The sequence below is a fragment of the Ambystoma mexicanum genome, chromosome 1p, assembly GCF_040938575.1.
Source record: "Ambystoma mexicanum isolate Mex_15411 chromosome 1p, UKY_AmexF1_1, whole genome shotgun sequence".
NCBI classification, from domain to species: Eukaryota; Metazoa; Chordata; class Amphibia; order Caudata; family Ambystomatidae; genus Ambystoma; species Ambystoma mexicanum.
Genome location: NC_090921.1, coordinates 1,149,653,429 through 1,149,677,171, shown reverse-complemented (window position 1 = coordinate 1,149,677,171; position 23,743 = coordinate 1,149,653,429). Strand labels below are relative to the sequence as shown.

Genomic DNA, 23,743 nt, shown 5'->3' with positions numbered 1-23,743 from the left:
GCCACTTTAATCAGGAACCACAGACAGCTACATTAACCAAAGGGACACTTTGATCCACAACAGACAGGAAGATGGATGGGACTTAGTATTACATGTTTTCACCCTTTCACCTTTTCTCTTGCAAAGCACTCTGGTTATATCCTTACGCATACAGGAGATTGATGGTGGGGACCAAGTATTGGTTCATTTAGGTAGGCTTAGCCTACACAATCACTGTGGCCCATTTGGCTTTAAAAGAGGGATGAGACCCTGTTTTTGCAGATCATCTGAAGACTTCACCAGAAGCAGAAGGAAGAATTCATCATTGGACCCTGGCTGAAGGTACAGTCTGCCTTACATCTTCCGCCAGTAAAGGAAGGCCAGGACCTCCAAGAGGGAAGCATGATCCCTCCTTTCAACATCTCTGAGGGAACAAAGGGAGATACCGAATCCAGAGGACCTTCCAGCAGCTCCATAACCGGTACCCAGCTAGCACACAACGTGCCATTCTAAGCTCTACAGCAAGCTTCTTTGGTGGGAAGTGCCAAGGTGTCTCTGAACCAAACCAAGCACAAGGCAGCTGCCTGCGCCACTCTCCTCAGCATTGGGCTGTCTGCCTTAAAGGACGACATGAGCCAAGTTAATGAAGCTAGGAGGAGTGCATTGACAAGCATCTACCGATGTCTGCCTTAAAGGGCATTTTGAAGGCAGTCAAGCCCGTCGAGCTGCAACCGACTGCACCACTGACTGTTGTTACCCCACAGTCACTAAAGCCATCCAACAATCCTCAAACCAGTGCTTCAGGAACACCGACCAGCACTGAGACAATGATTCCAGACCCTGAGTAGCCGTGTAGGTCAGCCTGCAGCCGTCTGTCCAGCTTCACTCGCCGAACTGCCTGCCACTTGATACCCGCAAGTGTCTCCCATCTTGAACTCTGTTGCAGAAGCTGGAAAGCACCCTGAACCCGACTCGATCCTGTTGAGCATAAAGAGCACCCACAAACACAAGGTGCATTGTGGTTCTGTTCCCTGGTCCTTTTCCAAAGGCCCCTAATGACATTTTACAACCCATTGCTCCCTTTGTGCTGAAACCAAGTATGCTTGAACTGTTGTGATTATTTACCATAGCGACTACCGTCCTGTCAGTATCCAGAGTGCATCTCTTTCCCTTCTTTGAAACTGTATGTCCTTTGCATTCCTTTATAGGGTGGGTTATATTTCATAGTGTGTTAGAGCTGTCTGTTGTGATAATAAAAAGTAGATATTTTTATGCAACCTTGACCGGACAGTCCCTTTTATCATTGGGTGATTGTATTTTCTCTGTGTTGCAACTAACCAACGATCCACAACCTTTCGGAGATAAGCCTGCCGTTCCGTCCACATTACCAATATTGGGCAAGGAGGTTTATAATTTGCTTGTTTTTCCAATTAGTTCGGATCCCTTCTGGTGTACTAGAGGTGTGGGGCTGATTGATGGTTTAGAAACCGAAATTCATTGCTGAACCACTGGTGTCCCGGAAGTTGATTAGTCACATGCACTCACTGCATCTTGAGCACAAGTTGCTTGACAATGATACTCAGGTGCATGCCTAGGCCCCGCAATGTGTTCCAGTGACTGGAGCATTCTCAATGCTTTCTGCTACCCCGACAAGCCCGCACAGTAGAGAAGAGAGAAGCATGTCAAGTTACTTTTTTTCAAAAATATCTATGAGTTTAATGTCATGTGCTGGGTGGGCGCATGTGTGTGCAAAAGTTTGAATGAATGCGTTTGCAGACTTTTGGGCAAGTGCATCTATGTGCGTGAATATATGTACGAGTATAATTGTGTGACTGACTGGATGTTTGAGCCTGAATGGGTTTGCGTCAGTTTGGCAGAGATGGATTAGGCATGCTGCCAAGGAACAAAGGCCGACCCCTCTACTCTCTCCAAACTCTGCCCCTCTTTCCTCAAAGACAACAGCCAGGGCTGCACACTACCTCCCTACATGGTCTTAATTATCTTTTTAATACTTTTCAGCAGACAATTTTCAACTGGAAACATCTGTAAACAATTAGTGGTGAGAAGAACTAACTAGTAGGGGCCCACTTTTTCTTATACTTGCATATGATTTTAATAGTCTAAGCTGAAGTGTGATTGTTGGGTGGTGATTAGAAGGTATGGGGGTACCAAGCAAGTCTTGAGCTGTGTGAAATTACCTTGCCATGTATTGTGTTTCACTTTGTGTCTCTTAGAGATTTGGTGTAGGTTCTCGTTATTTTGCATGATGGAACTTGTAGGCTTTCCTTCCGGATGGGGAAAAGCAAAGCAACAATCGTACTCTTTTTGATCAACATGTTATACATTTCATTCAGGATGGGGAAATAAAGCAACAATCATTCTTTTTGAGAACACATTATACAACATGTCATATAAAAATTGTTATTGTTGACTAGTGCACTTTCAAAGCTGGTTCTGTAAACCGTATTATTTTATGGTCTTAACTCCTAACAGTAGCACATATGTATACCAAAATGCATCCCACTCTACTCTCACTCTTGAACTCTCCACTCCTCGTCTCCACACCTTATGTGCCTCCTCCAGCGTTCGCTTCCTTTCACTTATTTCCCGACCCCACTGGACTACTCCAGACCCCTGTCCATCAAAGACATCTCTTCAGAGTAACTCTCCAAAATATCGCTCAAAGTACCTCTGTTATCAGGGAAAGAGCGCCCAAATCCCACCAGCTCCCATCCATACTAACCTCCTGAACCAATTCTCATGCATTCTACCCAGTGGCGTAGAGAGGGTAGGGTCTGAGCAGGCAAGACCCACCCAAAATGTATAAATGTGGGCATTTGCATATGTTAATGTCACTGCAGTGGTCCCAACTACATCAGCTTTAGGCCCTACTTTTTAGACATTCCTAGCTACGTCTCTGATTCTACCCTCAGGACACTCTATGTCAGTTTTAAATGTGTGAAAACTGGCCTCAGGTTATTAATGTTTAAACATGTTATGCGTTCTAGTATAGCCTGTCCCTAGTATATGTTCTCACTCTTACCGCTTCATCACCTGGTATATGTCACTCATTCATACAATACACTTATTTAAGGACATTTTACCCTGGGACTGCCTCTGCTCTCTGGTTATTTGTATTCAAAATGAAACTTTCTTCAATAAATACAAAGTAAATGTATTGTGGGCACAGCATCATGGAAGGGTTTTACCATGGCAATGCTGGCATACATGGTGGAAACAGCACAATGAAAGTGATGTGCAATGGTAACGCTAGCATGTGGGTCCAGTAACAATACCTGGTTTGCAGTATGTAGTGCGAGTTGACCAACACTATTGTATGCATTTTTGCACAGTATTAATCTGATGAATTTATAAATCCATAAATCAGGCAGTGAGGCTTTGGCTCATGTTTCACTGTTTTATTTTACCTAAGAAAGGTAGTGTTTTATCATTTTATCAGGGCAGATCTGAAAGATTTTATGTTTTGTAAAATGTTAAGAATGAATAAGAACTTACAATTTTAAATAGTCATTTTTATATTTCCGTGCTTATTTGAAATAAGAATATTATTTCTTGTTTTTTTGTAAGGTTTATTTTTCAAACCATAAACATAATGAACATTTTTTTTAATTACCATATTAATGTTGTAATTTATTGTGAGACTTTTGGAACCCATGGGCCAGGCTCAATCTGTTTTATTGTTGACCTATTCTTCTTAGAGCACGGTGTTAGGCAGCAATTATGCAGACATATACAACATTCATAGTTGGCAAAAACAAAGATGTTTTCATGTCTGAGCAATCAAATCTATATGGAACTATGATCATCACTTCTATAAAAAAAACTGTTTCTATCCCGGGAGGATATATATTGAATGTTTGATTGAAGAAGTCCATTGTAGCCAACTTGGGTACTTTAAGAGTTATCCATTTTTTTTTAGATCATTCAGATTCTGAATGAAAAAACGTACGTTTCCAAATTTTCACACGTAAGTGCGCTATGCAATATGTCCGAATTTGAAGGATACGCATGCAAATGTCAGAATTTGAAGGATACGCATGCAAATGGACATTGAACAAGTTTAAAAGTCATCTGGAATTCTGAAATTAATTCAGGAATCTTTTTGTTTGGAATTTCCATTTTCACTGATAAATTACAAAAGAACGATTAGAAATGGAGCCTAAACAAGCATTGGCAAATTCATGAGGCCAGGTTTGTTTGAAGTATGTAATGCATAGATGTTTGCATTGTTGATAAAACAGCCATTTTGTGCAGTGCAACGTACCTAGGGAATGTGTCCCTTCTCCTCAAAAGGGAGCCGCCCCCCGTGAGACTAGGGAGGTGAGACCACTACCCAAAACCGTCCCTAGATGTTTGAAGTGAGATCTCACGTGGAGTGACTCCCCTTGGAAGACAGGGACTTCCAGTAGAACAAGGTTGTAACATCTTCCTTAGCCCGAATGTCTCACATGTTTTTTGCATACATGGGAGCATACATGGAAGCAGATAGTATTAATGTAATGGGGCCCTCACACATGCTTGGTGTGGCTGCTGAACCCTCTTAAAGAAGAAGCCCCAGGACCAATGGGATGGTGTTCCTCAATTTAGAGATCGACATATAAGGAACAAAGCCCTTACCTGGGAAAGAGAGAGGAGCTGGCATGAATCCAGCTAACCTGAAGGAAACTCTGCAGAGTGGATGTCGCTGGTACAGTGTTGAGCTGACACAGTTTCGAGGCAGGACCACAGCATCTACGTGGTGGACAGAGAGCCTGCGCAACACTGCCTAGCTCAGGAGTGTTGGAGAACCACAGCCCCAAGGTCTCTGCCAGTGAGAGTTCAAACCACGACCAACGCAGAAAACTGGCATACCAGAGAGAAAGGCAGCTGCCACATAGAGCAAGGAACCAGCATCTGGAACAAGACAGTCCTTGGGAAGGAGAGTGCAGAACAGCAGGTACACAGTGTGCAAAAAGTAGAGGGAGGAGGGCAGTTGAGCTATGCAGTACTCCGCGTGAGACGCTGATTGCCCAATGAAGATAAGAAAATAAAATCCAATAGATGGGTCCAAGAATCCCAAAGAGAAAAGGGGATTACTAGAAACCAGGAGATAAAGGAATCCATAAAAGGGCATGAACAAGAAACCTATACCCTGGAAATCGCACACAAGTTCCCGTTCGTCAGTTCATGGAACACAATGTGCAGAGCTTACCCGGGACTTGTGAGGAATCTGCGCCGGTCCACCACTTCGCTGCAACCCGACGAATGGCTTGCGCAAGACTCCAAGAGAAGGGCAGGCTGGACCAGCACTGCCACCTAAAAAGGGGGCAGAACACGTGGAATGAGGAACAACAAGAACAAATGTGGGCATTACGAAGGACGGAACACCGTCAAACAATCACACCCACCGCCCATACACACGCAAAGCAAACATATTCATGGAATTGAACAGGGTACGCCGGCACACGAAAAAGAAAGCGCAATTCCAGAAACACCTATGCCTGGCGATAGCAGGCGTAAACATCATTGCTCACACTAACAAATGCTTAAAAAGCATTCACACTCAACAAACGCATGTCTACAGCCACGATGAATGCACCATTTGTTGAGGCAATCATCCAGGGACACCGTAGGAGGAGGAGGAGGGCCAGGGCCCGGATCTTCCACCCAAGGACCAGCCTTTTTGGGATGCCTGATGACCAGGCCTATGGTACATATAGGTTCCCCCATATCACCCTAGACCTGGTCACGGAGTGGTAATATGACCTCACATCAACCACCATGTGCTCCTAAGCACTGAGCCCCTTGCAAAAGGTGCTCGCTGCTCTGCATTTTCTGGCCACTGGCTCATTCCAGCAGACCATCACCATAGTAGGTGGCATCTCTCAGGCCATGCAGGTCTCGATGCTTACTCTAGGTGTTGGCAATCATAACTGCACGTCCTTCTGTCCGCCGGAATATCTATATGCCCAGAATACCGGCAGAAACGTAAGCAATGGTCCAGGACTTATATGGGGTGGCGCACTTCCCAAAAGTGCTAGGTGCCATTGATTGCACCCATGTTGCTCTACGTCCACCTAGAGCAACAGAGCACATCTACTGCAATCGGAAACATTGGCACACCATCAATGTTCAGGTTGTGTGTGATGCCAAGGGCTTCATTACTGAAGTGTATGCCAACTATCCTGGTAGCACACATGATAGTTACATCTTCAGGATGTCCCCGCTACATGGGGCCCTGGAAGCTGGGATGCATTGCAACACATGGCTCATTGGTGAGTATGAATGGCCATGCACACAGACCAATAGACACTGCCAACAAATGACAATGGCAACCATTCTCACCTCTACAGGGGATAGTACCTACCCTCTGAGCACATACATGATGACACCCATACGCAACCCCAACACACCTGCCAACGTAAGGTACAACACTGCCCATGTTGGACCTTGGGTATAGTGGAGCGCACATTCAGAGTGCTCAAATCACGTTTCCGCTCCCTTGACCACTCTGGTGGTGTGTTGCTCTATGCACCACCAATAGTCTGCAGGATCATTGTGGCAGCATGTGTCCTGCACAATGTTGCAACACGGCATGGCATCCCTGTGGACATGGTGGTGGCACACCATCCACACCCACAAGCACACTGCTTGCGTGTGGCTGGGCAAAGGGCACATGGAAAGGCTGCACATATGTAGCATGGAAGCAAACTACTGTGCACGTTGTGGTATCATTTTGCAGATGTTGGGAGGTATGCTAGTAGGGGATGAGTACTGTCATACACAGTGGAGTTGCTAGGTCTGGAAAAGACCTGGGGCTAGGCTGATGTCGGAACTGTTGGGACTCGGGGCTAGCTAGTCTTTTGGCTGTAGCTCCTGAGATTCTATCCGGGGCTACAACCAAAAGATCAGGGGCTATAGACCCCTTAGCCCCCCCCTAGCAACGCCCCTGGTCATACAGACATTTTCAACTTATGTACAACACAGTGGGCCTCATTCCGAGTATGGCGGTAAGGGATAGCGGCCACCGGTAACGAGACCGGCGGCGGTGATCCCTTACCGCCATACTCCGAGTTCCCTTTGCGCCCTCGCCCTTAACGCCTGCTTTGAGCAGGTGTTAAAGTCGAGGGCGCAAAGGGGCCTCCAAGCCAATAACGGTGACCGTAATGAACGGTCACCGTTATTTGCATCTTCCCCATTCCCATTGAGCCCTATGGGGGCTCATTTGGGAATGGGGAAGAGCCTGGCTGAATGGGGAATTACCGCCCCGCCAACCTTGGAATGGGGCGGTAATTCCGCCATCCACCAAGGCGCTGCCGGTCCGGGTAAGGCGTCAACCAAGGCGTTAATAGCGCCATTGGTTAGCGCCGTACTCGGAATGAGGCCCAAGGTTTGTATCCACTCTTGTTTACTCTGGACAGGAATCAGTACACCACATGACATGGTTGACCTGGGGCAGCAATTCCAATGCAGCCAGATGTGCACCACAATTATACATCTAGGTGATGCTATACTTCACATACTCAGGATGCACAATGTTGGGTACTCACCAGACGTGTCCTCGTCATTTTCCATGCCTCCCATGCATTGCACCTGCTCCAGAAGAATGAATTGCCTCATAGCTTCTTCATACGCGGTCAGCTCCTCCTCCTCTGGTGACCCCCCTCCAGTTGCCAGAGCAGAGGCAAGGTTGGCACCTAGCTTGGACTTGGTGCGACGGGTGAGATAATCCCAGCGCTTCTATTCCTATGCAGAAGTGCACTTCTCAAACCCTAAGGCATTGATCTCATCCATGACATGATATGATATGATATGAAATGATATGATATGATATATGATATATGATATGATATGATGGGTTGTTTATAATGCGCTTAATACCCAGAGGTTTCTAAGCGCGGACACAGGGATCGAACCTGTGTTGCTCCGTGTCGTCTTCTTTCCAAGGCGAGCACGTTGCCGCTGAGCTATCCTCCCGAGACATGCTGCCAATGCACCATACGCTCAACTGGTGTATGTATGCTCCCCTGTTGCTGGCACATGTCACAGTGGTGAATGGCCATGTAGTCCATGAGGATCTTGAATTCTTCATCATGGAATTCTTCTTCCTCAACGTGTCAGTGTCCTGTGCTATGTTATGGCAATGAGGCTGTTCATGCTGTGCAGATTTTGTCTTCTTGTCATGAGGTGTTGGTGCTACCCCTGTGTGGCTGGGACCACTCTGGTCTCCTGGTTCCAGACCACAAGTGGGCTGGAGCATGGCATTACCCCCTGCGGCTGGGACAGTTGCTTCCACAGCATGTCCCTTGCCCTTTCGGGCTGGGACAGCTGCTTCTGCCGCACGTCCCAGAACTCTTGGGGCTGTGTCAGCTGCTTCCAATGCACGTTCCGGAACCCTTGGGCCTGGGTCAGCTGCTTCGGCCGCACGTCCCTGACCCCGGCCCCATCTGCCCCCTTTCCCTTTTGGGGCCTTTCCACTCATGTTCCTGGTGTAATGGAAATATGAAGGCACACAAAGTAATTGTCCTGGGCAATTTGAGCAAGGGGGCAGTCTACGTGATGGAAGACATAGTTCTGTGGGTCCACAAGGCTCAATTGTAGCCCAGGTGTCAAAAAAACAGTATGCATAATGCACAGGCACCCAAAATAAAAATTAATGCATACGCAATACCAGAATAGCTTCCGAAAAAACAAAAAAGCAGTACATGCTACGCAGTGGCACCCAGCTACACAAAAAATGCAAACGCGACCCTGGACAGCTATCAGAAAGGTAACAATAGTGGTATGCCATACACAGGGGCACCCAGAGTTGAAAAAAATGCATATGTGACTCACCGTTAGCCTCACAAAAATCAAAAGTATATGCGCGTATGGGCGGAGGCAAATCCCCCACCAAAATAAGAAGTTTGTACCGTCCCTGAAGAGAACGGATTGCGTGGCATCCCAAAATAGGCAGTACTTCACTCGTTCATCTCCTCCCCTTCGCACACACATTCAGAGTAGGTTCTACATGTACTAATGTATCCCCGAATATGGCGTACTGAATGCCTGCGTGCAGCGCGTGTCACATTAGTTACGCGCTGAGGGCCTTTCCTCGGATTTCACGTGGCCACGCTTTTCCCATGTTTTACGCGCAAAGTCCCTTCACTCTGTTTCTGGCTGCCTACATTGCGAGATACGCAAGACCCACGCTCCTGTCTCTGTGCCATTTTACCTGCCTTCTACTGCCCTTTGCTGCCTCCAACTTATCCATCTGCTGCTGCCTGTACAGTGTGTGTGCCTGCTGCCCACCTGCAGTGGGTTTGGAGTGCCTGCTGTCCAGCCATTGCCTTTGCTCCTGTCTTTGGCCCTGTGACCACCTCAGCTGCTTCATTGAACTCCCAATGTGTCATTCCACCACCACCAATCCAGAGCCGAGCTCCAGGACCACCTTACCCACCCACACCTGCCTCAGGGGTTGCCATGTCAGCATCATCATCCTCTGACCAGAGTGGCAACCCCATTGCAGCGTAGCAAGGGGCTGTCAACTTAATCACCAAGGAGTTGACATCTTGGTGGAGAAGGCACAGGAGCATTACTACGCCCTCTTCCTCCGTGTGATGCAATGCAGCAAGGAAGGACGTCAGCAGTTATGAGATGGGATAACAGATGCCATCAACGCAGAGGAGACGGCAACCCACACCTTCAAGACCGTGCATAAGTGCTGGGATGACCTGAAATCCAGGACCCACGGCAAGGTCCTGCGCTATATCCGGGCTGGTGCCACTGCGGAGGTGCACAGTGGGCGCAGGTGCCGGATGTTGGCTAACAACATCCGGGTCTGGAAGAAGTTCTACCCGGCACGGCACACCTAAGTCTATGAGTTAAGTCAATGTCTGCAGTTGACTGGTGAGTAGCCATGTGGTGCAATGCTCTATGGTGCATGTGCTCTGTGCATGTATCCGCTTGTTGGCAGTGACCCCCTTAGGCTTGCAGCAAGTATGTTTCTGAGATGGATGTCTGCGTGCATTCCCAGACATTGCTCTCCATGTTTGCATTCAGATTTATATGTATTTTAAATGTGCTATCACTTGCATTGTGTGTTGTAGTGCTGGCTTGCAAACCGTCCACATGCAATGTTACTTGTGTCTGAGACATGCCAGGGTGACAAGTGTGACAGGTGAGGTAGTGGTGCCCATGTAATGTGCATGCATGATGCTCATGTGTATGTGCCGAATATGGGAATATGTGACTTGGCATCACTCACGCCTGGATGCAACACATGCATTAGGATGTCTGGCTTAGTCACGTAGAGGCATTGCAGTTCACGGGACTCTGATGTGATTGGTCATTGCACGGCTTGAGGCCTTTCAGTTGATGTGTGTGCATGACATATGTATGTGCTTGTTGCTATTACATGCTCACATTTGCATGTGAGCATGTAATAGCATATGCAATTCATTGGTTGTGACAGTGGCAAGTAGCTTGATCTGATTATGTGGAGTGATGGCCAAGCAGGTGTCTTCATGGATGTGGATTGCATGTCCATATGTGTGGATGTAGAGGTTGATGGGGTATTACCCAAATTGTTCGAACACAATTGTTCGAATTACCGAATTGACCGAAAGTCGAGGGTCCCAATTGACCTTTGCACAATTGACCGTATATATATATATATATATATATATATATATATATATATATATATATATATATATATATATTTATATATATATATATATATTGATATATTGGTTTGGTAATATATATATATATGTATATATATATTTATATATATAATGGGGGTTGCAGGGGGTTTCCCCCGCATATATGTAACAATTGACCTTCACAATTCGGTCAATTGTGCAAAGGTCAATTGTAATTCAAACAATTGTAGTTCGAACAATTCGTATACATCCGTTGATGGTTGTTCCCTTGACAAGTCATGTTCATGTGAATGTTGGTGATACTACACCCGATTTGTTGCAGTACACTGATGTTTCTGTTCTGTGTCTCCTTTTCCACAGTTGCATCTGATGAAGAGGGCGGAAGCAGTGCTGTGGAGCATGGCTGCAGGGATGCCTCCACCTGGCAGAGGTGCAGACCCCAGCCACACCTCTGTGACAGCTCATCTTTGGGGAGCGATGTGGCTGTTGCAGTGCTGGAGACATCGGGCATGGCTGCTGGGGGTGCATCCAAGAAGGTGACGGTGGGAGGCGACTCCTCAGCAGTGGTGGATACACGTGATGCCACACAGGGGCCATCAATGCCAGAAGACACACTGAGCCATCCAGGTTGATGGAGGGGGAGGTGGAGGAGGTGGACGTTGCAGCCTAGCCCATGGGGTCAGGTGGGGGTTTTGAGGTAGGCGTCCCTTCTGCAGTCCTGTCCCAGGGGCATGAGACTGTGCAGGCCACCGTGGAGGTGCCTGTGCAAAATCTATTCCTTGGGCCATCGGATGCAGCAGTGTGCACCTGTCAGGATGTCTCCACCCAGACCCACCACCCAGTGTCGGCTAATGTGCACACGCAGACCAACACCCCCCTTACCATCTGGTGTGGCCATCCGGGATTATGTGCTACCCCTGCTGGCCGGGTTGACGAGGCGGACCAGTGTCATTCGTAATTATGGGCAGGCTACGCATAGTCTTCTTACCCATCATCACAGTGAGCTACACCGCCTCGTCGGCTGGCTTGCAGCATGCCTGTTCCATGGTGTCCTCCATGGGATGTTCACTGCTGTGCTGCCTCCTTATCTTCCTCCTCTGTGTGCCACTTGTCCTCTGGGGTGCCTTCCGGGCCAGATACCACAAGGGCCACCTGTGCACCAGTCCCAACCACAATGTCCCATCTGGTGGAGCCACATCCCTGCCTGAGTTGGGAGTCCAAGGCACATCAGCTGAGGTTGTCACTGTGCCTACCCAGGCACCGACAGGGTCAACGGCAATGCAGGGACAGCAGGCACCCATGAGCATTGCAGGTGCTGTACGCTCCTGGGTATCGTCATCAGCTTGGAGGGCATACCCAGATAGCGGGCACCGGGCACTGTGGCAGCAGGTCGCAACCAGGAGAAGGCTATTTGTTGCAGGGCATACCACCGAAAGGAGGCAGGTGCGAAGGTTGAGTCAGGAGGCACATGTGGACCTGAGGCACAGGATGTCTTCCGTGTTGCGAGGATATGAAGAGCAGATCGGGTAAGAGAGGCAGCGGGCTTGGAAAGCGAGGCTAGTGATGGTCAAGGCTGAGATTGCGCTGCGGGCTGCCATCCTGGAGGCCACTTGCAGGGATGCCCGGGTGATTGAGATACAAATGCTGGAGAACTTGCAAGCCCTCCAGGCAACAACAGAGGCCCGCTTGAGGGGTGAGAACGTGGCGCTGGGCTCTACCCTGGTGGAAAGGCTCAGTGAGATTGGAGAGGAGGACTAGCCCGCTGCTTTTGTACATAGTTATTTAGGTGTAGGTTTCCTTTTCTTATTTATTATTTTATCCTTTAAACTTTAAAGACTTTCCTTCCCAGTTTTTATAGTTTTTTTTATAGTTGTTTAGGCATAGGATATTAGTTTTATTTCATATTTCCCCTGGACTACTTTGAGCTTGAATCCCTGTTTATTTGTATACATATGTATGTCCAATACATCATTCTGCTTGTTAGATTCCATGCTTCATGCAGTTCATTTGTGTGTCGGCCTATTTGATAGTTCTATGTTCAAACAGTGCATCTGTCCATTGCAAGTCATGTGTCTTGTGGCGTGCATGCTTGTGTGTTGTTGCTGTGATGGTTGTGGATGGTAGGATGCACATGTGCCTGACATATGGGGGTCGGTCCATCAGATGACTGGGTTTGCACTGTATATTTTCATTTGCATTTACCTGTGCAGCATCACTGTGTGTTTGGCATCAGTGTGGCTGGGGTGGAGGGAGGTGGGCTCACTGTGGAGGAGTTCCATGGTCACGTTAATAGCATTTTTGTTTCTCATTGCTGTGTAAAATCCATGTTGTGCAGACACGGCCAACAGCATCTGCAGTCACACACTGCCTTCTCTCATGTGTCGTTCAACCCCTACCACTGGAATGCAGTAGTGGGCCATGTTTGCTCTTCTACAGTGGCAGAACAATTCTCCAGTCTCTGTTACTCATGCTCTCTCTGACTGCCCTATCATCACCCATGCATGGCCCTGTCATGTGATTGTTCGCTGACAGTTATTTTGCCACCCTTTCCGCCCATGTCACTGAAGCTCAGGCTGTGACACGCCTGGCCATTTTTTGTGGCTCTTGCAACATATTTTGGTAGGTTTGCTTCTGTTGTGGGCACACTTTCAGTTACTGTGCTTTGATGCCTTGGCAATGTGCCATGGACAACATGCACATGTATTTGTATTCACTTGTCAAATGTATATGGGGGAGCTGATTAAGTCCTGGAAGGTTTTGTGAGCAGATACTCCACTCATAGATGGACCTACAGTGCTTCCATTTGGTCATATTTCCAGTGTACATGTTGGTGTTGCACTTCATGGTGCTGTCACACCACGGAAGTTCGGGTGAGCTGCAGACATGCTTTGCACTGGTATTGTGGGAGACTGTCAAGGGGCTGCCTCGGGGGGCCACATGTAAGAGGGTCAGGGGGGGTGGTGTCCAGTCTGGAGGGGGCTGCCTGGTGGGCTGTCACAGGTGAGGGGTGTTGGGGCGTGGTGTCCAGCCTGGAGGGGGGTTAGGGGTGATGTCCAGTCTGTAGGGGGACTGCCTGGGGGAGATCACAGGTGAGGGGGGCTGGTGGGTGTTGTCCAGTCTGGAGGAGGCTGCCTGGGGGGGTCAAAGGTGAGGGGGGCTGGGCGTGGTGTCCAGTTTGGAGGAGGCTGCCTGGGGGGGGCACAAGGGAAGGGGGCTGGAGGGTGGTGTCCAATCTGGAGGGGGCTGCGTGGGGGGGGGGGTTGTCCCAGGTGAGGGGGCTGGGGTTAGTGTCCATTCTAGAGGGGGCTGCCTGGGGGTGTCACAGGTGAGGGGGCCTGGGAGGTGGTGTCCAGTCTGGAGAGGCGGCTGTGGGTGTTGTCCAGTCTGGAGGGGATTGCCTGGGGAGTGTCACAGGTGAGGGGTGCTGGTGGGTGTTGTCCAGTTGGAGGGGGTTGCCTGGGGAGGGGGGTCACAGGTGAGGTGGGCTGGGAGGGTGGAGTCCAGTCTCAAGGGGTCTGTCCAGTCTGGAAGGGGCTGCGTGGGGGGATGTCACAGGTGACGGGGCTGGGGAGTGGTGTCAAGTCTGGAGGGGGCTGCCTGGGGTGGTCACAGGTGAAGGGGGCTGGAGGGTGGTGTGCAGTCTGGAGGGGGCTGCGTGGGGGGTTGTCACAGGTATTGATAATGATACAATTAACTGTTAAACAATATAATTCGTAAAGAACTGATGAGTGTATCAAGACCAGAACACAATTAAAAAACATGAAAGTAGCTCATATCGAACAAAACGCAAAAAAGTAGTGATACTGTCAATAAATGCAACACGTATGATATTAATACCGAATCTATCATTTTAAAAGGAGCTCTTGCCTGGGTCCCATAAGAGGGGCCAACGTCCACAAGTGTTTCTGAATATAGGCTCTGTTGGGGAATTCCTTTGTGATGGCGCAATATATCGCTCTTTTGCATCCAATCTTTGCTCTTAGCAGGCTAGTTTCCCGTGGATTGTGGTGACTGCTGGCCTTTTCTCCCTTGTTCAATCTGAGTTATTTTTCTGACTTGGTAGCATAACCGTCTTCCATTGCTTCTACCTTCATGCTTCTCACTTTTCAGGACCTCTTTTTATTTCCTAGAGTGTCATATGTGTTGTTCTATCTTCTTTTCTGTTCCAATTCATCTGTTTCTGGGGGGCCTTTCCATCCTTTGTATTCTGAATAATCAGGCCAGAGTAGGGTGAATGCCTTGATCCATTACTTTCTTCTATTTTAGTTCCTCAGGGGTCCCATTCTTATTGTTGTTCGGCTACAGTGAGCTGCGTACCGGAAATGTGTCCAGACAAGTTGTTGTCTAGTGCTCATTTTCACTCTGTTTAGATTTCTGAAATGGCTTTATCTGCTCCTCCTTTGTCTGGTGTTTACCTACTGTGGGGCTACAGGCCTAATCTTCGGGCCCTTGCAGTTCTCTTCCATGGGTTGTGTTTCTGCACACTTCTTACACTAACCACCCTAATTCTGACCTCTTCCGGTTTCACTTTTTCCTACATCTGTCATATGAAAGCCTCCTTTGGAACTGCTTGCTAATCCGTCCTATTATACGGGCTGCGCCGAGGAAGAGGATGAGGATGGAAATGCCCAGATTACTTAGAGTATTCTTCATTACTTCTAGCACTTTTCTTCTTCAGAACACTCCTACAACCCTTCCGCTCTCCCTGAACCTCGGATGTAACCTGTGTTTAAGCAGACAAATGAATTCCTTGTTTCATGGATGTAGACGCTACACGTTTTCAAAGGACTGTGCTAAGGACGAGGTGGGGCAGGTTAAATAGGTGTCGGTGTAAATACGGACAGATCATCCAGACTTACCAAATCAGTGGTCTGGGCACTTACATTCTCCAGTAACATGTTTTAGTATTGGTGCAGCAGCTGAAGAAAAGGCTGAGGGAGGGGCTGAGGTTGTTTTATGAGTATTGCATCAGGGCTAATGGCAGAGACGAGAATACCAAGAGAGAAGAAAACAGTAAGGATGACCATTGCGGGTCCCATAGCTCTTCTGTGAGGATTTCACTGGAGGAGGGGATTGAAGGTACAGACATGTCAGAGCGGCCCAAAGGGGATAGCTTTGAGGCTTCCCCTGGAGCCCTCTCAACACACATAATAGGTCTGGATTCTCTGGGCCTTGAGACCAAACTGGAGGGGCTGGAATGCAGCGTGTTTTAGGCAGAAGCATTGTTATACATTGCAACGTCCAAATCAGTGACATGTGAAGGAAAGGGGACAATTCTGACTCCAACACAAGGAAAAAGCAATGGCCGCTGACACTGCAGTGCAAGATGAGTGTTGCACCTCGAAACTAAAATGGAGAAAGTGGAAAATCAGTGTTGGATTGTGGCAGGCTTTAAGGATGTGTTAGCAATTAGTAGGCTGGAGTGGCCTCATGGAGTCTGGCAGTTTTGGATACTGGTAGAGAGAGGCAACCAAGGAAAGAATGTAAGTAAAAGTGGCAACTGAAGGTGATCCGTGGATAAATGGGGATGTCAGGAGAGAAGCAGGCAGTAGGAGAATGCAATCCAGGTACAAATCGGAGAGGAGATTGAATCAAAGAGGCTTTTGTCTATGATTGGAAAAAGAGGGTGTGACCTGAATGATTTGGCTTGGATAATCATTCAAACAAGGGGGAGAGGAGCTTACCTCAATAAAAGTCATGGGTACTGTTGAAAATTGATTGATTCTGACATTGAGTTTCTAATGGTAGAGTTTTCTGAAGAATGGGAAAGAGTTTCTAATAGATATCTTCAAAGGAGACATCAGATGGTTAAAGAGCCATTTTGGAATCAACTCAAACCTATACTGTGAAAACCAGCTAATAGAGTCACATTAGAGCTGATAAATCCAGAGGCAGTCAAAAAATGAATACCTATGTAGGGTTGTGTCAATTTCCACTTATTGTTTGATGCCAGACCCAGACTCTGTCAGGTCTGTTTTGTGTAGGGGCATCATTGACCATATTCCCCTTTTGCTCAGAACAAAAGGATGCATTACTAGTGCGGCGATGCAGGAACAATCAGTCGTAATGTGTTACCACCGCATTATTGCCACATTACCGCAGCATCACACAACAACTTTGGTGGTGAGGAGGAGTAAAAGCAACCATGGAGTCCCATGGTCTCAATAAACCAGGACTAACACTGCCATGCAACCACTTTTAATCCCGCAGTAATTCAGCTGGACCAGGTGGTGGTAACAGTAACCAAAATTAGCATTAGTTCAATGGATTTACCACCGAACAACTGCCAAATTCGTAATGAGGCCCAAAGTGTGTTCATGTTATTTTGCCTGAAACTCATATCATTTTTTATTCCAGGTGCACCCCTAAATTCTGTTTTCTATCTTCTGTGATGATGTTCACTCCCTTGCTTTGGAGCCTTCAGTGTGATGACCAAGGAAGAAGGCAGAGTGCCACCCCAAGCTAGTGGATGAGTGGCCTTGACGTGGTTTTGAGTAGATCCCCATGCCACAGCCCCTCAGTCTCCACTCGAGGGTAAGGGGCAGTCACATTGCCACTACAGACCCTCCCAATCCCTTAAGGGAATCAAAGAATGGTGGCTCTGCAGAACTGGCAGCACCTGCGCGTTCTGTTCCCATAGTGGATGTGTAGAAACTCCCTTATAAATCTACAGTAGGAAAGATAGGAACCTGAATTAGGACAAGGAACTCAACATTCATGCATCCATCCTTCACAAAAAGGCCTACATTGTCATACAGTGAAAAGCAGATAGGCTGAGGGAGTCCACAGCGGGGTAGGGTCAGGGTGTGACAGCCATTTAGAGGACCACCAGAGGAGAGACTAGCCAGTCCCATGTTCCACATCAGAACTGGAAGCCATCTTCAGCGTGAACAGGCGCGTGTATATTCTTGAACTACTGCTTACAGGAGCTGTGATTTTAAGCAATGACCATAATTGCCCACTGTAGTATAATGGTGATTTACATAAAAGGAACACAATAATACAAAAAGTTGGACAAAATGCTTTTGATCTGGCATCGAGAACTGGACACAGTACTCCAGTCATAGCCATCAGTAATGGACACAAGACATGATATGATGTTCCCATACTGAACAGAATACTCCAGGAGGTCTGGCCTCTCAGAGCACAAGAAGTGTGCCCTGCATAACAATATAACTAGCCTCACAATTGTAACCAAATGCTCGTGATGTGACATCGAGAACTGGATAAAATAGTGTATCCTCACCAAGAATGTGTATATTGGCAACGATAAACTCTCACTATGCACCCCATCATTCCTCTTGGCCACCGGCAGGTCTTCTCCTGTTGGTTGTTCAAGTTCTCACAGTAATATTTTGATCAGAAAATTGTCCCAGCTAGTAGAACATGAACTGTTCCCCATTTCACACATAACATGCTGAATGCTAGAAGCTGTTCTTCATTTCTGACTGCGGTGGAAGGGGATTGGGTTTTTATGGGGTTAAGTTGCAGTGGTGCTAACGCATTTATAGGGTTGCTTTCATAGTATCCATAGGGGAGTCACCTTGTGATACTCATTGTTTGTTTGGGATAGCTGTAGCTGTGTGATTCACTGAGGGTTGGAAAAAAAGAGTGTTATTTTAACTTATTGGCTTCTGCATCTCACAACTGAATCATGGAACCATTGTTCCAGTGTTTATTGCATGGGCTAATCCATTGTCTTTAAGCCTATCATTGTTGCTTTTTCCCACGTGTGTATGAGGCAGTCTTAAATCATGCTTCTAATATGTCGACTAACTTTTCTTCTCTTTCCTAGGTGAAATGAATGCAACATGGTTGTAAAACCAGAACACAAAGTCTTGTGCTTGGTCGTCTATATTCTCACCCTCCTGACTGGGCTACCAACTAATGTACTGGCTCTTCAGGCCTTGATCCGGAAGATGAGGAGGAAAGCCACACCCAATGCCATCCTCCTACTCAACCTGACTATCTCAGATCTCTCCTTTTTGGCCTTCCTGCCATTTAAAGCAGCTGAGACATTGGAGGGGCAGTGGAGCTTGCCCTTGTTCCTATGCCCCCTCAGCGGGCTATTCTACTTTAGCACCATCTACTCCAGCACCCTGTTCCTGACGGCCGTCAGTGTGGAGCGCTACCTGGGTGTTGCCTTTCCCCTCAAATACAAGATGTACCGCAAGCCTGTATATGCAGTGGCTGTCAGCTGCTTCCTTTGGGTTTGCTCCTTTGCCCACTGTAGCATTGTCTATGTTACAGAGTATTATCAGGTGGAGAATGCCAACGCAACAACTGTTTGCTATGACAATTTTACCCAGGAGCAACTGGAGGTCCTTTTGCCCTTCCGCCTTGAGCTGGGCATCGTCCTCTTCTGCATTCCCTTCCTCATCACGTCCTTCTGCTATTGCAGCTTTGTGAGGATCCTCATATCCTCACCCCACATCCGCCGGGAAAAGAGGCAGCGGGCCGTCGGGCTTGTCCTGACCACCCTGGCTGTCTTCATCATCTGCTTTGCACCCTACAATGCCTCCCACATCATGGGGTACATCCAGGGCAAGAACCCCACCTGGAGGGATGAAGCACTGCTCTTCAGTACCTTCAACGCCAGTTTAGACCCCATCATTTTCTATTTCTCTTCTTCTGCCGTCCAACAATATTGCAGACACTGCTTTAGCAAGCTCCTCTTCTGCGATTCCTTTTCCCTTGTGCAGAGAGTAGTCAGCAAGCAGGCGGCCAAATTGGGATGCCCTGAGAGCAACAACAGCAATGACCATGGTTCAAGGTTATGACGATTGGCCACGGTAACTTGTTATTGTTCATTTTCTTACTGTCTTACGCTTCGATGGTGAAAATGGTGAACTGGCCTGTGTTTACACTGGGACAAATGGCTGGAACTATGGTAGGTGTATTGCTTAGATGTGGATCTGATTCTTGGACGTCTATCTTCTACTGAAAAAAGAAACAGTAACATGTGATGAGGAAATGTATTCTAAGATGACATTGGATCAAGAAATATGTTTTTTCAACAATCATAAAAACAAGGAGAAGGAAAATCAGTGGTTAAGAAAAAAGTGACTTTCCCAACGGGACTCTCAGAAATATGGCATCTGAGAAAATCACTAAAAAGCGATATGAGTGACGGGAAATACATGTTTGGGGAAATTTTGATGCAAGGAGTTAAAGGTATTTTCCCATGTTCGGACGCAAGAGTGAAAAAGGAGGCTGAATTACCCTTGGAATATGCGCTCTTCGAGAAACTATCAAGTCCGAGGGTTCATGGTAGACCCCACATGCCATTGATTTAGATTTCTCATTGTTAAGAATCATGGTGATCTAAACTGTATTTCCCATGCCCTGGCCGGTCAATATCACTTCTACGGTGTTTAAGGGGTTGCGAGAATCTATAGCAGAGCAACCGCAGACCTCAGTGACTAAGAACCATGCCACACGGCCCCTTCTGTAAGTGACATCATTGGGGGTATCCATGTAGGTACATAGCTACCTACAGGGAAGATCAGTTGGTCAATTAGTGATCCCTGCATATGTTTCCAGTGTGGTGTTCATTTTAAATTACAGGCATGAAATACCGACAATCTGTCATGTGGAACAGTCTAACGATTGTAATCGAGATTTCATAGACACGTCTTAGTCACTGTGTACCTATAGGCCTTGCATCCCTTAATCTTCTCTGTAAATAGTGCCTCTCTCACTAATATTAATTCATTCCAACTCTTTTTCTTCACTTATGACTGACAAATATTAATTTGCTTTTCCTAATTGTCCCACACTCTCCAGACTCTCTCTCTGCTGCTGTCTCACAGCTATCATCTCTTGGATGATCCCATACTACCTTTAACTGAGCACAATGAAAACTGAGATGCTCTTTTCCCTGCCATCATACACCTCCCAGCCCCACCTACTCTGCTACTCTAGGCCCGCCTCTTCATTGTATTTTGTTTACATTAAGTTAAGGCGTGATCAACGTGAAATTAAATGTAACATCAATGCTGCTATGCACAGACTGTAGTGACAGCATTCAGCAAATTGAATAATGAAATTAATGATATTCTACGATGGGTGAGCGTGCAGGCAAATCTCCAACAACTGCATTTGAATGAGCCATTGGGCGGCTGTTCGTGCTCGGCCTGCTTATTTGCACCAACCATCAGAATGCTGTGGATCTCATTTACTCAGGCACTGACCTTGTAACTATACCAGTGACTGACTATTGGAATTGTTGGGTCCCTTATTGATGTAGGGTGCATTCTGCAATGCTGTCAAATCACAAGGACAAGGATGGTTTGCTGTGGTACATATATTTATTGGGGGAAAGTACAGGTCTCATTGTCAGGAAAATATCCAACATATTTATCCCACTTTGATTATTTTTGCTAAATCTCATGAAGAGTAATGTGATTGAACTGTAACTATCGAAACAGTGTAGATTGCCTCCAATCAAAACTCTGAACAATTCATTTGTACAAAGTGTTAATTAAAACAATGCTGAATCTTTAGAAGATAATGCCTGAATTAGACTATGTCGTACATTGTCTGCTAGTTTTCAAGACCAGATGTGTCTCTTCCTCAGTCAGTAATAGTACACATCAAACCGGGCCTGTATGTATAGCCAAGACGTGTTAGATGAATACAGGAAAGGGTCAAACAAGTTCACATCTGTAAAGGGAAAAAGTGCGGAAAGTGGAGAAAACAGGAATTCCATATGTTTCATTATTTATTTTTTTCACCCATTCGCTTCAACAGCATTTTTCAGAGTGTGGGAGGAAGATGCAGGTGTGGTACAGAGAGGACTGTTTGAGTCAGCAGAGTGATAAACTGGCTACGTAATAACTAGACACAGCCCAAAACTGTGGGGTACATTTTTCTGCAGGAAATGCAGATTTCTTATGAGCACAGACTTTCAAAATTCTCTGCAGATTTTAGCAATCTTTTGCAGATTTTAAAATGTTTGGATAGTTAGCATATTCCCCTATGTAACTATGACATTTCCTCAAAGGTATGAACAATAATACTGCAGATGTTGGCATTTTCTGTAGACGTGGGCTATCCCTAGTATAAACACCTTTGCTCAGTCTCAGAGGTTTACGTCTTCTATAATTCACATGATTGCCTGACCATCGGTGTTTTAAAGTTCCCATTCTATCACACTCATGGCCTTAATGTTCATGCCCTGCACACATGTTCCGCATTGGGTGGTAGCGGACGGGGGGTGTTTATGATCCTGGCAGTGCTGTAGCACTACGGGTTCATTCTTTGGCTGAATGTCTGCCACGTAGTTTCGTCAACATAAGCATGCCAGGGTGGCATATGATTGATACAATCAGGTACGTCACGTGAGTGGATGTGCTAGCGAAGGGACCCGTATGCAGGAGTCCTTCACTTCCGCCTTAGCAGCGGTGGGTTATGAAATGAAGCCGTTCTTCCCCAAAATGACAGTTGTGTTTCTCTGTCGCCAGTTCGTCTCGGGAAGAGACCGATGTGGCTTTGAAAGCTAGAAGACCACTCAATAAGCCAGCCTAATAACTGTATCAGTAAGATACGATCTGGGTTGTCTTTTGCTTTTTTAACTGTTCATCTGGCTAACACAATATTTCAACCATGATTAGGAAAATGAACTCTTGCAGATTCAAATGGACTGTGTGTGTTCCCCTGAGTGGAATATTGGGCTGCTGGGGACGTGTGCAAGGAGTTTCAAATGCATCCAACTCTGGCGTTAATGTGAAATTCATTACAAATAAAGTGATGACTTGAAATAATGTTTGCTTTTGTGGATTGAATAACAGCATATCAAGGGCACTGAGAATTCACCCACAAATGAATTGTAAAAGAAATCTCTAGAGAACGTTACAGTATGAAGGTGTCGACGAAGGCACCACAAAATGGAGGAGGCACCCCCGATAACCCGGGCAGTGTCCTCCTCCTGACTTCTCCCTCTCTGGAGAAAGGGGAGGCGCAGGGCTCGGCGTGGCAAACACCAGCAAAAGCCAGCGAAAACAGAGAAGCGCGGCAAAACACTGGGAAAACCCGCGAAGGGGGGACAAAAGAAAGTGGAGGGGTCTCACTCTTTATAGCAGGCTGGAACTGCAGGGGAAGCAACATCCAGCCTCTACAAGGACACCCGCCCGGTAGCTTTGAAGGAGCTTTTCGTTTTCCCACCCACCAACCCTACGGATAAGAAAAGCAGAAGGGCCTAGTTGTCAACGTCGCAGGACAGCAAGGCTGTGGCGGTGTTTGGCCGGACAAACACATGAGACAGACTTCGGATGAGCCAGGGGAAAGCAAGAAGGGTCTTCGTTCTTCTCAGACCCAGCACACCTTGGGAGCCTAAGCGACAGGGGCGTCTGGGAGGAACAACTAGGGCTCAGCTTCCCCAAGAAAATGGCACTCTCCCCGCCCAGGGGCACCTGCAGGGGCAGGAAAGGCTCGGACGCAAAGGTTGGGAGAGTTGGGCCTATTCAGGACGCTTGGGGAAGGAAAGGGGGAAGCAGGTTATTTTGGACACGGAGCAGTCTCCGCATCTTATGAGTAATTGTTTCTACAAATGTGTGCAGTGTGGTTTTTGGTTTGCTGTTATTGTGGAATAAATCTGCGGCTCTTTATGCCAAAAAGCAAACAGGTCTCATTCTACACATTTCTGGAGGAAAAGGGAATTAGCTATGATATGTTGGATATGAATGGGCAGATGCCAGGGTTATGGAACCGCCAATCCTTCTGTTACTTTTTCTGCTGTGAGCGAGAACCACTTCAGATAAGGCAGCAATGGTCACCATCTACTAACCTGGTTGGAGCGCGGGCCAGCATGAGGTGGGTGGGCCTTAAACTGCCGCACTGGAATCCTGCTTTGAACCATATAAATCAAGTTTTGAATCAGTTTGAATGAAGTGAACCCCTTTGCACCTCGCTTGTTAGCCTGCCTGTTGGTGGATTTCTGATTCAGATTGATTCCAATCCGTTTGAACCATAGGACCCATAAATAGGATTCAGGGGCATCGAGTACGCGGGTGCTACGGGGCCCGGGCACCTGCCGGCAGAATGAAGTTGGGAGAACTTCAGGGGTGTCGAGTACACGGGTGCGACGGGGCCCGGGCACCTACCGGCAGAATGAAGTT

General features: G+C 47.1%; 1 protein-coding gene across 1 annotated transcript in view; it reads left to right on the top strand.

Moving 5' to 3' along the window:
- The window catches only part of LOC138570006 (free fatty acid receptor 2-like), a 45,594-nt gene extending 24,651 nt beyond the window's left edge, over positions 1 to 20,943 (top strand). The window contains exon 2 of the mRNA XM_069648567.1: positions 18,421 to 20,943. Coding sequence (XP_069504668.1) covers positions 18,437 to 19,405 — 969 coding nt within the window. The 5' untranslated portion in view covers positions 18,421 to 18,436 and the 3' untranslated portion in view covers positions 19,406 to 20,943. The remainder of the gene's footprint in view (positions 1 to 18,420) is intronic.
- The last annotated feature ends 2,800 nt before the right edge of the window (positions 20,944 to 23,743 follow it).